The sequence below is a fragment of the Esox lucius genome, chromosome 7 (genome assembly GCF_011004845.1).
Source record: "Esox lucius isolate fEsoLuc1 chromosome 7, fEsoLuc1.pri, whole genome shotgun sequence".
Lineage (NCBI taxonomy): Eukaryota > Metazoa > Chordata > Actinopteri > Esociformes > Esocidae > Esox > Esox lucius.
The window spans coordinates 49,130,165-49,142,099 of NC_047575.1; the positions used below are offsets into that span (position 1 = coordinate 49,130,165).

At 46.0% G+C, this 11,935-nt stretch overlaps 2 protein-coding genes across 2 annotated transcripts; one reads left to right on the forward strand and one right to left on the reverse strand.

Moving 5' to 3' along the window:
* Positions 1 to 443: 443 nt before the first annotated feature.
* Positions 444 to 6,759, forward strand: chordc1b (cysteine and histidine-rich domain (CHORD) containing 1b). The gene is made up of 10 exons (XM_013131808.3): positions 444 to 640; positions 1,389 to 1,438; positions 1,520 to 1,576; positions 1,728 to 1,888; positions 2,151 to 2,251; positions 2,598 to 2,727; positions 3,433 to 3,538; positions 4,679 to 4,798; positions 4,876 to 4,938; positions 5,872 to 6,759. Exons 1-10 carry the CDS (start codon positions 577 to 579, stop codon positions 6,049 to 6,051), a joined length of 1,032 nt encoding a protein of 343 aa, XP_012987262.1. The 5' UTR covers positions 444 to 576; the 3' UTR covers positions 6,052 to 6,759.
* A 642-nt stretch (positions 6,760 to 7,401) lies between these two features.
* kpna7 (karyopherin alpha 7 (importin alpha 8)) lies at positions 7,402 to 11,776 on the reverse strand. The gene is made up of 13 exons (XM_034292980.1): positions 11,691 to 11,776; positions 11,405 to 11,548; positions 10,982 to 11,067; positions 10,384 to 10,552; positions 9,999 to 10,098; positions 9,676 to 9,758; positions 9,475 to 9,561; positions 8,976 to 9,152; positions 8,836 to 8,892; positions 8,327 to 8,503; positions 8,073 to 8,255; positions 7,820 to 7,966; positions 7,402 to 7,551 (listed from the first exon to the last, which is right to left on the reverse strand). Exons 1-13 carry the CDS (start codon positions 11,763 to 11,765, stop codon positions 7,465 to 7,467), a joined length of 1,572 nt encoding a protein of 523 aa, XP_034148871.1. The 5' UTR covers positions 11,766 to 11,776; the 3' UTR covers positions 7,402 to 7,464.
* Positions 11,777 to 11,935: the final 159 nt, after the last annotated feature.

The following is an 11,935-nucleotide window of genomic DNA, read 5'->3' on the forward strand; positions in this document are numbered from 1 at the left end:
TTCAGTGTTACCATTATATATACTAAGTACTGGTGTATAATTTATTGTCAAAGTTGCAAATGCTGTAGTTCATAAGCACTTAATTGTCAGCATAATTGTAAAAATGGTTCAAAGTCGTCGCTCAGAAGTGCAAAACGAGGTTTTCCGATGTTGAGCGATTTATATTTTCCGAAGCTGTTGGTGGTTGCTCAGAGACATTTAATGAACTGAGACGTCGTACTCCAGACCTGCCCAACGTTTTTTCAGTCTACTTACCGGGCAGTGATATGTATATGTTTTTACAGAGGGGAACACTTCCGTTCGCCCTAACCGACCTGTCAAGACTGGAAAAATAAGCCAGTCAAATTGCTTCGATCTGAGGTACCTCCTCTGTGGGGCGGGTGCCTAGATGAAACACAATTACGCGGGTTTGGCCATGGTATTCGTATCTTCATGCTAAATATTCTTTGAATGTTCTCGAAGTTTCCCGACTCATATCGGTCATTTCCGGAAGTGTCTTAGAACGGTTCTAGCTGAGAAGTGACTACATCGGTTTATGCGTTCGAAGTGGGTTTGATGTAACGTTTTGTTAGTACCATGTCACTTCTGTGTTATAACAAAGGATGTGGACAACGTTTCGAGACAGACAACAACTGTGATGGTAAGATACGCCTATCTAACAACGCGTTAGGAACTTGTCTGTGACTTGACTTAGCTAGCTCACATAGCTAGCTAGCTAGTTAACATGCTTAGCTTAGTGATGCTGCATTTACCTGTAATATTAGATATCTAACCGGGTGAACTCTAACTAATGTTAGGTAACTTTTGATTTGATAGTTCACGGAAAGTTAGCGAAGGTGCCTATCCGTACCAGGTCTCTAACCACATAATATACTGTTGCTAACAACGCTAACGTGTCGCGGTAGTCTAGAAATTTCCTTTACAGCTATATTAGCTTGTCAGTGATATCCTGTATCACTTTACTGTTTTTGAAAACAACAGCTTGTTATTGGTACAATGTACTGCCTTGTTCCTGAGCGGTAGTATTGGATCAGTTCTCTACTCTTTCTCTCCAAAGCTTGCGATTATGTAGTAGGCAAACAACACAGTATTTGATGGTGCCGAGGTCTTCACCAGTCTGTTTCTGCTATGGCAGTGTCTCCCAACCTTTTTCAGTTACTGTACCCCCTCATGTTAATTTCACTAGTAAGTCTATGGTGTCATGAGTGTTTTCAAGTACCCCCTGTGGAGAGGCCAAGTACCCCCAGGGGTCCTAGTACCCCTGGTTGGGAACCACTGTGCTATGGGGTGTTTTGACTGAACACCAATGAGCGTCTGTTTAGGCATTGGTCATGTGTGTCTGGTCCAGGGTTTCACAAAATCTCTCCCTCCGCCATTTCTCTTGTCAGATGTTTGTACCTACCACCCTGGAGTTCCTGTGTTTCACGATGCCCTGAAGGTAAAAGGAATACACACTTGAACCAATTCACACAGAGACACAGATATAGTGTAACAACTGCCTGTTTGTCTTCTTTCCCAGGGCTGGTCATGTTGTAAGAGGAGAACTACTGACTTCTCTGACTTCCTCAGCATCGCTGTAAGTCTGAATGGCAAGAAAAGACAAATCAGTGGTGCAGAGTTGGCCAAAGCAGTGTACAACCGTGGACCACTGTGTCCATCTTTTGTTCCTGAGGGCTGTAGTATGTCTTTCAGGCCTGTTTGGTAGTAAATGTAGTGTGTTTCTACAGGGCTGCACGAAAGGACCCCACAACCCGGAGAAGCCTCCTGAGCCAGTAAAACCAGATGTTATCTCATCAGGGGTGAAGCAGGGAGTAGATGACCTCAAACCAAAGTTCAGTGAATTCATAATCTCTGCTCCCAGACCCCTGGAGTCCATAAGCAGACCCAGGTAAGATAGAGGTCAAGGGTTATAGGTCAGGTGTCAGGGTCTTAACAGTTATTTTGTGTGACATTAGCTCATTCTTCGTTGCATGAAAAATCTATTGGTAGTTTGCAGAGGTTCTTATCAGAGCATCACAGAGCCACCGCCACTCCATGACTGAGGGTCCGTTTTGTTACCTCGCTGGCCCGCAATTGTTTGTCTGATCTCTAGGCTACATGACATGGTCACGTGGCTTCTGTTGTTGACTCATCGATGTTGTTTCATCCAGTTCAGATGAGCCCTTAGTGAGACTACAGCAGAAGATTTCCCCCTCTCTGAAACAGGCTCTGGAGAAGCTGGAAGTCTCAGACAAAAGCACTGTGGGGAATGGTACGTTCTCTCCACAACCCCCGTCTTTACCTCCTCTCGCCTATTTTCACGTCCTCTCCCATCTTCCTGTCCTCCTTAGAAGCCTTAGAAGTAATTGAAATTCAAATGGAGAACACATCATTTTGCATACATTCTGTCAGACACCGTCAGGACTGTGTGTGTGTGTGTGTGTGTGTGTTGTTATCTTTCCTATTCTTCCTGTGTTGTTGTTATTTTATCTTTTGTATATATTGTTGTCTCTTCATTTGTCTGCATTGTGGTAAAAGGGCCTGTAAGTTAGCATTTGCTGCGGTCTACACCTGTTCTTGATGAAGTATCTATCATGCCATTTAATGTGCTTGTGCAGAGGAGGACTCTGATGAGGTGAAGGTGGGGACTCTGTGTAAGAACGGAGGCTGTGCCAAGAGCTATGAAGGCCCTGCCAGCAACAACCATCCATGTCTGTACCACGCTGGCGTCCCCATCTTCCATGAAGGGTAAAATCTCCAGCTGACACCCACCTGTCCTGGCTGAACCGTGGGTTGTTGTCATTTGCCCCTACGTTCACGTTCAGGAAGCTCCAGTTGAACCACTGGGGTAGACCCTGGTCATAGATGGTCACATTCAGGACTTAGCGGTCAGACATGGCAGGATCTATGTAGTTTGTTGTTGTTTTGTTACATTAAACTGCCTGTACACTGTACACATGATGAAAAACATTTATACATAGAAGATAAAGATTACATTTCATTATAAAGAAATAACTGCTAGCTAATGGCTAGCCATGCTTTCTAGCGTAAAATGAAGGGAACAGGATTTATGGACTGTCAGAATGTAGACAGTGTGTACTGTGAACCAGAGAAGATCTCTTGAGCAATCCTGACTCCTTTCTGACAAACCTTTTAGATGTGATTTGTAGTGTGTTAGCTGTGCCCCCCAGGATGTAGTGAGTTAACTATTTAATCATGCCGCCCCCCCTTCCCAGGATGTAGTGAGTTAACCATGCCCCCCCCCAGGATGTAGTGAGTTAACCATGCCCCCCCCCAGGATGTAGTGAGTTAACCATGCCCCCCCCAGGATGTAGTGAGTTAACCATGCCCCCCCCAGGATGTAGTGAGTTAACCATGCCCCCCCCCAGGATGTAGTGAGTTAACCATGCCCCCCCCCAGGATGTAGTGAGTTAACCATGCCCCTCCCCGCAGGATGAAGTACTGGAGTTGCTGTAAGAGGAAAACGTCAGACTTCAACACGTTTCTGTCTCAGGAGGGCTGTAGCCGTGGCGCCCACCTCTGGAGGAAGAAAGACACGGTGGGTGGGGCTGGGTGTCCTTAGTGGGATGTAAAATATATTTTTGGGAATTTGAAATAAGGCACCCTCGCATTTGATTGATTTTGGTATAAAAGTAATATAAAATAGGTTTGTGGAGATTCAAGGATTTTTACAGATTGCTACCAAAGCTAACATATATCAACAAGGCAGTAAGTACAGAGAAACTGTGTTTTTTTTTTAATGCATTTTCTAGAGTTATTTAAGCTTTTTATCTCAACGACACAATCATACACAGGTCCTGTTAAAATGGAAATGTTTAGTTACAGTTTGTACCACCAGAATGTGTTACTGCATAAGTGTGTTGGGTTTTTAGCAACAAAACCAGCAGATCATTTACTTGACTTGGCTTACCAAGCTTTCCTTAGCAAAATGTTGTTTAGGAATGTATATATTTGCACAGTGTCTTTTGTCTGTTAATGGCGGTCTTGGTGTTGTTAATCTAGCGATTATATACCTTGTTTATCACCTTTGATCCGCCACATGGCTTCAACATCTTGTTATTGTGGCTCAGTTTCTGACAGTTCAGGGTCAAAACGTCCTACTACCTCTCTGATGCCAATGGATTGTTTTCATGACATTGCCAACCTGTCTGTCTCTCCGGGTGCCAACCTGTCTGTCTCTCCGGGTGCCTGTCTGCACATACACGCTTTGCCACTATGCATTGTTGTATTTTCTGGCCTAGTTGGGTTTTAGGTGAATGTACAGCTGATGATAGAAGGGCTTTATGAAATACATTTAACTGACCCAGAGTTGAACAACCTAGAAGTGTGTGTGTTTGTGTGTGTGTGAGGTCTTACTGAACTCATGGGGACCAAATGTCCCATTGAGTATACTAAAACCACAACAAATTTGACTCATTGGGACCTTTTGCCGGTCCCCGTGAGGGTTTTAGGGTTAGGGTCAAACTTTCAATTGATTTTATAGTTAATTGGGGTTTCTTTAAGGTCCAGGTGTTGTTGGTTAAGGTTAGTCAATACATCTAGGTAAAGTTTAGGCATAAATGTTACTTTATTGAGGTTAGGGTTAGGGTTAAGATTGGGGTAAGGGAGCATGCAATTTCTATTTTCTGGTCCCCATGACGGTAGCTGTACAAACCTGTGTGTGTGTGTGTATATACAGGGTAAGAAGGTGGTTCCATGCAGGTTTGACTGGCATCAGACTGGAAGTCAGGTGATCATCTCCATCTACGCCAAGAACGCCAAACCAGACCTCAGCTATGTGGAGGGCAATAGTGGCATGGTGAGACACACACATTCACACAGCCCTGTTTCGTCTCTGTAATCGTACCCAGCTGACTTGATGGTTTTCCTCCGTAGCTCAACATCCACATCGTCTTTGAAGGAGACAAGGAGTTTGATCAGAAGGTGAACTTGTGGGGGGTGAGTATTGTTACTGGTACCATACAATATGACCTTGTGGGGGGGGGGGTGGGGGTGAGTATTGTTACTGGTACCATACAATATGACCTTGTGGGGGGGGGGGGTGGGGGTGAGTATTGTTACTGGTACCATACGATATGACCTTGTGGGGGGGGGGGGGGTGAGTTGTTACTGGTACCATACAATATGACCTTGGGGGGGGGGTGAGTTGTTACTGGTACCATACAATATGACCTTGTGGGGGGGGGGTGAGTTGTTACTGGTACCATACAATATGACCTTGTGGGGGGGGGGGGTGAGTATTGTTACTGGTACCATACAATATGACCTTGTGGGGGGGGGGGGTGTATTATACAATATGACCTTTTCAGACATGGGCTCTGTGGTGCCCCAGATGCACTTCGTTCATGGCACATCGATATATATGTAAGGGCACACTTCGGCTATTCAAATGTCTGCACCAAACCTTCTCTGGGGATCATTAGGCTGTAAAGAAATGCCTAGTCTGAAGCAGGACTAAGATCCATCACTAGGCAACCCGAACTGTCAGTCAAATGAAACCAAACATTGGCGCAGCCTGTTTGAATGCAGACCATTCCCTCTTAAAGTCTTAACAACATATTTAGCATAAGTAAAATGCATCTTCCATGTTAACCAACTGGGATAAAAACAACAGGTAGCAGATCGATCCTCAACGTTTACAGTTGCCAGGGAAACAGTACTGAACAATCTACACCAGAGCAGAATTCTCTGGTGTGAAAGAGGACAGGCACTTTTGGTTAGACACTATTTTTAACTGACTGAAATATTATCAGTTGCACCTATTGACACATTATCGTAGCAACACTGCGTGTCTGAAAAGTGATCTTTATCCACTAGTATAGTGAACAGCCCAGAATCTCCCCATTCTAAACTGTCCTTCCTTCCCCTCAGGTCATTGATGTAGGTAAAAGTGTGGTCAACATGATGGCAGCGAAGATAGAGATCGCCATGAGGAAGTCAGAACCCATGTCTTGGGCTCGACTGGACCTTCCGCCCGTTGCCCCACCCAAAGAGGAAAAGAAAGCGGAGGAGGACGAGAAGAGTGACAGCGAAGACGAGGAAGTCGATTGAAGACGTGCTTACTAAGGGGATTGCACTGAGTGACTGGTTAATTCACTGCACTGCGTGTTCCTCTGCTTGAACTCACCTGAAACATTGTAATACATTTGGGAACATTCAATATACAACAGTTATTCCCCCCTTCCTCCATCACATGCTGTTGAACCAATCATGTCAGCTCTGGGCCCAAGTTTCCCCTAGATACAGGTCTGGTATCAGATCCCCTCCACTTGAACCATTGGAAGGAGGATGACCAAATGGACATCAGGTCAGTATCTAGGGGAAACAAGACCATACGGGTACAAACTGGTTGCATGGACCAGATCATTTCCTCATTCATGTTGTCCGTCTGTTATGTAGTGCTCTGCTTTTTAAAAGTGTGTGCACTGTTTTGACAATAGTTTATATTTGGATGGAAACTTGAAAGAGTATTGGATTTCTGTTTTTTGGTCTTATTCCATACTTTCTGAAAGCTAAGGGAGTGGGATATTGTTGAAATGAAGTCTGCGTTTCACCAGTGATTTATGTTTTTAAATTGGTCAGGCCAGTTTGCATGTCTGCTGTTCAATGGCAAGTGGATATAAATGATGCCATTTAGCAGATTTCATCCAAGGCCGCCTCACTCATGTCTGAATAGATTTTACATGAACTAATCTGACTACAAACTAGATTGTTCAGTTTTTAAACAGGCTCAATAAAACCCAGAATGATTGGGTGAAATGTGTTGTGCCAGTTACAAGAAATTGCCTTTTGCTGTTGTAATTCCATTGGTTACCACACAGCAAGGTGGGTTTTGTGGTTCATGGAGAATCATGGCTGAATACCATATCGAGGCACTGTTGTACCCAAGAACAGCCCAAAGCTGTTGCAAGTTGTCTGTATTTCAGTACCTCAGGGTACAGATCTAGGATGAGCAGTCCCTTCTAACCCTAATCACAATCAGCAAATCCTTTTGTGACATTTAGCAATTCTGCTTCAGTATACATTTCACTCAGCTTTGGGACACTACATATGAACATGCAAATAAATGGGTGAGTTAAAGGGTCTAGTTTCAATTTAGCAGGCATTCACTATAGTAAACCAGGTTGAGAAGATGACATGATTCCTTCCAGGTCACTACAACAGATCCACTTAAACCCATTTTGAACTAAAAGGCAGTTACTCCACCTCCACAACAAAAGGCTGAGGTGGTTTTAACGGTAACTACTTCAAATCTGCCATTTACCTTCCACTACCATTCTGATGCACAGCAGTTATGTTTGAGGTTTGTTCTAACAGCCCCTATTGAGCCAGATCCTTTGCTTTGTTATCCAGATCTTGTAAACTAGGTAGTAAATCACTGCAGGGGAAAGTAACAGAGGCTCAGATATGCAAAAATATTTATTAGATTTCAAATATGTATTCCATTATCAGGGTCTTGTAACATTAAAACTCAAAGGTCTTCTGGACATCTGGGGTCTTGAAGATGAAGGCTGAATCAGTGGCCTCCGTCTGCAGACAATCTGACTCGTCCTGGGGAGACAGGGGAGGTCAAGGGCACCAACAACAGTTCAAAAAAAGCTTAAACTACACAAGGAGACCATTGCTTTTGAATTGTTCTAAGTCAATGTTGTAGTATGGAGCGAAAAATTTCACTTTCAGGTTGTATAGTGAAACTTCATATAAGCCAAAATACGGAATCACAGTCATTGTGAATGACTGCAAACTATAATGTAACCAACACAACTGCATCCATGAGCTCATTAGATTCTGGGTTTGTAAAGAGGGGAGGTGGAGTTACATCAGTGAAGAACTTCTCTATTAGTCCCTGGGCTGTCCGGTACACAGTGTCATTCTCATGGTTCTGCAGCTGCTCGATCTTATCCAGCCCTCCCAGCTCCTCAACCAGGAGGCACAGCTTGTCAGTTTCACCCAGCTTCTCCGCTGCCTGGAAGACAAGGAGCAAAGGGAGGGTTAGATTGAGGCAGAATGTCCAGCTCCTGACCACGGCCCTGCCGCACATCTGTCCAAAGGTGAAGTGACTGCAGCCTCACCAAGAACAGGTTGTTGATGGCGTCCATAATGACGAGGATGGTCTTGGCGTCTTTGACCGTCAGCAGGTTGAGGATGGCCTCCAGGCCTCCGGACTGGACCAACTGGATCACCTGCTCCACAGTGCCCCCGCTGGTGAAGTTGGTTATGGCCCACACCGCTTCACGCTGGGTCTTAAAGTCCCCCTGTCCACACAGGCAACAGGTCAACCACTGGAGTTCTGGCTGATCGGGGAAGAGGTGGGGGGGGTACTAACATTTCGCAGCAGATCTATAAGCGGAGGCAGCAGCCCACAGGTCAGCAGTTGTTGGATTTGCTGCGCGGGGCCAGCAGCGATGTTGGACACAGCCCACGCTGCTTCCTTCTGAACGCTGGCCTTGCTGTGTCTCATTAGGCCGGGCAGGGCAGACAGGACCCCTGCATCGATCGCTACCTTCAGGAATAGCATTTACATGGAAATCTATTCATCAGCTTAAATACACTAGTAGTGACAGAATTTAGCTTAATCCCTCATCTTGCCTCCAGGTCAGAGATGCCTTAGTTATAAGTTAAGAAAATTTGTGTAGTAGCAATTGCACAGCATCTCACCAACTCACTGATTAATTAATTTTCTTTAGGATAGATGGGTCCAAGTCAGACTACAAGAAGTCATTGTCTCCAGCCTCCTGATAACTAAGGCCACGTTATTAAAAAGGTTTTTGAAATCCTGTGACGAATAGCTTCAAGCCAGAAGGTTAATCATTTAAATGCATCATATTCTGTCACCTGAGTCTGGAGGTCAGAACCGCTCACGATGTTACCGATTGAGCGCAGCGCTGGGGTCTGCAGAGAGATTAATGACAACCTCAAACGCCACGACACAGCTACGCCCCTTCCCCACCAGCACCATGCCATCAGGAACCTACCACCACAGTCAGCTCCTCAAAACCTAAGAGGGCCACAAGCCGGGGAACTATGCCAGTCTTCACCACAATGTCGATACGCTCGTTAGCGCCGTCAGTCAGGTAGGATACGGCCCAGCATGCATCACTCAGAATGTCCTTGTCACTCATGTGGAGGAGCTGGACCAGGGAGGGGAGCACCTGGGGACAGGGAAGATCACAGTCCGTCTGATCTTTTCACTGCCTTGCCCAGTAGACAACACATTAAATATTTCCTGTGAAAAATCAAACATCCAGGACACATAGCATGTTAAGTACATACATCAAGGACAGAGAAGCCAGCTCCTGGAGGGCAGAAGACCTGGTTCACATCCCATTATTTTTTAAATCGAGGGGTAGTGCCTTAGCCCTGCAGGACTCAAGTTACTGCCCTGGTCCACATGTTAAACAGCTGACAGGGGGGGGCAGGGCATACTTTACCTGTTGAACAGCTGACAGGGGGGGGGGGCAGGGCATACTTTACCTGTTGAACAGCTGACAGGGGAGGGAACGGGTTCTTGTTCCTACAGAGGTTTGACAGGGTCCATGTCAGATTACGAAGGTAACCAACCTGAACAGGAGAGGGAAAGAGACCACAGCGTCTGTATGTCATAGTGGGGTGGGTAAGAAGACTGGGTGTCTGTATTTCATAGTGGGGGTGTAGGAGGTATATTGGAGTGCTTACAGGAGTGTCTGGAGTGATTCTGGACAACAGAGCAGGGATGACATTGCAGTCTATGAGTGCATCTCGATATGCTGGACCGTCACCTGGGGAAAAGCCAGGGTCAAAACCTCAACCCCATGTGAACAGACCTACGTACGTGACAGGTCTTCACATCCATGAAGAGCGAACTGCTGGGCTCAAACAGCGCTTCAGACTGAGGCCCAGACACTCACTGCTTTGACAAGGTTGAGTCAGTTCGACATGAATCCAGGTTAGACTTAATCATGTCAATGCAACTGTGCACTGGGGGCGCACGCCTCAGACATTAGCAGGTTGTGTAATACCTGCTATGTTTCCCAGGGCCCAGACAGCCTGTTCACTGATGTGCAACATGGGTGATGCTAGCAGAGCTATGAAGGCTGGAACTGCACCATGCTCCACTACCTGTAGGGGGAGACATAGGACTAGCAGGTAGACTGGTACATCTTCGCATTACCGCCATTCATTGTCAGCTCAACAGAAGACTGCAATGGCTGTTTGAAGGACTAAATCATGGCTCAGTCTAGGTGATAATCTATGAGTTGTACAGGAGTCTCCTTTAACAGAGCAACAGCCATAACCAAACCATCAGCTACCATCGCCTACATTACAGGACACCCTAACCTGGGCTCAACTAAGCTTCGCCAGGCAGACCCACGGCCAGGCCAGGCCAGGCAGGAGTGCTTGTACCTGCTGGGTGTGCCAGGACGTCCCTGAAGCGATGTTGGTGAGGGCCCAAGCAGCCTCGAACTGCACACTGGGTTCATCATCTCTCGCTAGGAACTCCACGAACCGCGAGAGCAGCCCAGCCTCCACAATCTCCTTCAGAGGAGGGTTGCGCTCACGAGACAGCAGCTTCCTGACAGGGGGTGGATATCAGGGAGTTGATCACTGGCTCATCGGGTTAGTTGTGACCTCAGCTAGCCAAGGTCCATAAGGTACAGCTCAGGATGGTTCCAAGCACTCAAGAGCACATTGTCAATGGGAGAGAGGCATTCTGGTATATATACTGGCCATGGAAAGAAATACTGAAGTGTAGGTTTGATTAATTACACCCAAGTATGACCTGCCCCTCTTGGCAAATTTAATCAAAGTGGCAGTTTTCCAAGAGTCCCAGTTAGGATGCTGATCAGCATCCACTCCAACAAAACTGTAATGCATTTTAACTGGGTTTTAGAAAAAAATAATTAAAGCTCTTGCTTGGAGCTTAACTCAAGTGGTCCTGTATGGCACTGGTAATGGTGCCGTACAAACAGCCTGGAGAATCCAACCAGTCAGGTCATCTTACCTGGCTGCCTGACATCCTCGTGTCTGCCTCTCCTTGCAGTCACTGTTCACATGGCCAATGATCTCCTCAATGGTGGTGAGGGTTACCTGGAGACACCATGCAGTCAATTACCTAGCAATCTAGAAGTCACCTGAACTCTCACAGGTTGTGGAGACAATCCCTTCAAGGTTTGACTGCATTCCTTATAAATTGAATGAGTAAATCATTCTAAATGTGTTATAGTTCTGAAAGAACTCTACAATTTCATAAGGAAATCGACTCCAAACCATCTGCCTTCTGACTGGTGTACGTCCTAAGTGGCACCATATTACCTAGAGGGCACGATCTATAAGCTCTGGTCAGAAGTAACCTGCTACTTCAGAGCCCCGGCAGCCTAGGGTTGTTTCCGAGCGATCGGGCACTTCAATTTGCAATGGCCATTACCTCATGGTTGTCGTTGCTGAATTCCGGAGACAGCATGGACTCATCATCTGGGAGAGTGGAGATGTTCCTCCGTTTGAGGAAGTTCTCGTTCTTCGCGGCTTTACGCAACTCCACGCACTCCGCTATCCGACGTTCACGGAGTTTCTGAAACAATGCAGGCCTACTGTATTAATATTGCCAGATTCTATACAGTAACATTTTGAATAATAAAAAGTTCAGGACTAGATTAGACTACTCCAAGATCCCATTATATCAAATGTACAGATTATTAATAAAAATGACTCACCGACGGCTCTTTGCCCTTATTTTTGAACTTGTTCAGACGGTCATCGGTCACGTTCTTGGTGGGCATTTTCAACATTGAGGGAGGCCGTGCCAACGCGGAGGACCACTATACGTCTACACAGCAGTGGCACGAGACCCCAGCAGGCCTGAGCGCAGTTTAAATGGCTCTTCAGAACGTCCACAGCTGCATCTCGTGGATTCTAATTTCAGACCCGCCCCTGACACGCGCTACTGATTCGCGAGCTT

Bases quoted from the DNA above. Each gene is read 5' to 3' on its own strand.
- chordc1b (XM_013131808.3), top strand. From the start codon at position 577: ATGTCACTTCTGTGTTATAACAAAGGATGTGGACAACGTTTCGAGACA. The intron at 2,728-3,432 runs GTAAAATCTCCA...CCCTCCCCGCAG, and splicing joins GTCCCCATCTTCCATGAAGG to GATGAAGTACTGGAGTTGCT. The intron at 3,539-4,678 runs GTGGGTGGGGCT...GTGTATATACAG, and splicing joins TCTGGAGGAAGAAAGACACG to GGTAAGAAGGTGGTTCCATG.
- kpna7 (XM_034292980.1), bottom strand. From the start codon at position 11,765: ATGTTGAAAATGCCCACCAAGAACGTGACCGATGACCGTCTGAACAAG. The intron at 8,893-8,975 runs GTAGGTTCCTGA...ATCTCTCTGCAG, and splicing joins TTGAGGAGCTGACTGTGGTG to ACCCCAGCGCTGCGCTCAAT. The intron at 7,552-7,819 runs GTAACTCCACCT...CTGTCTCCCCAG, and splicing joins TAGAGAAGTTCTTCACTGAT to GACGAGTCAGATTGTCTGCA.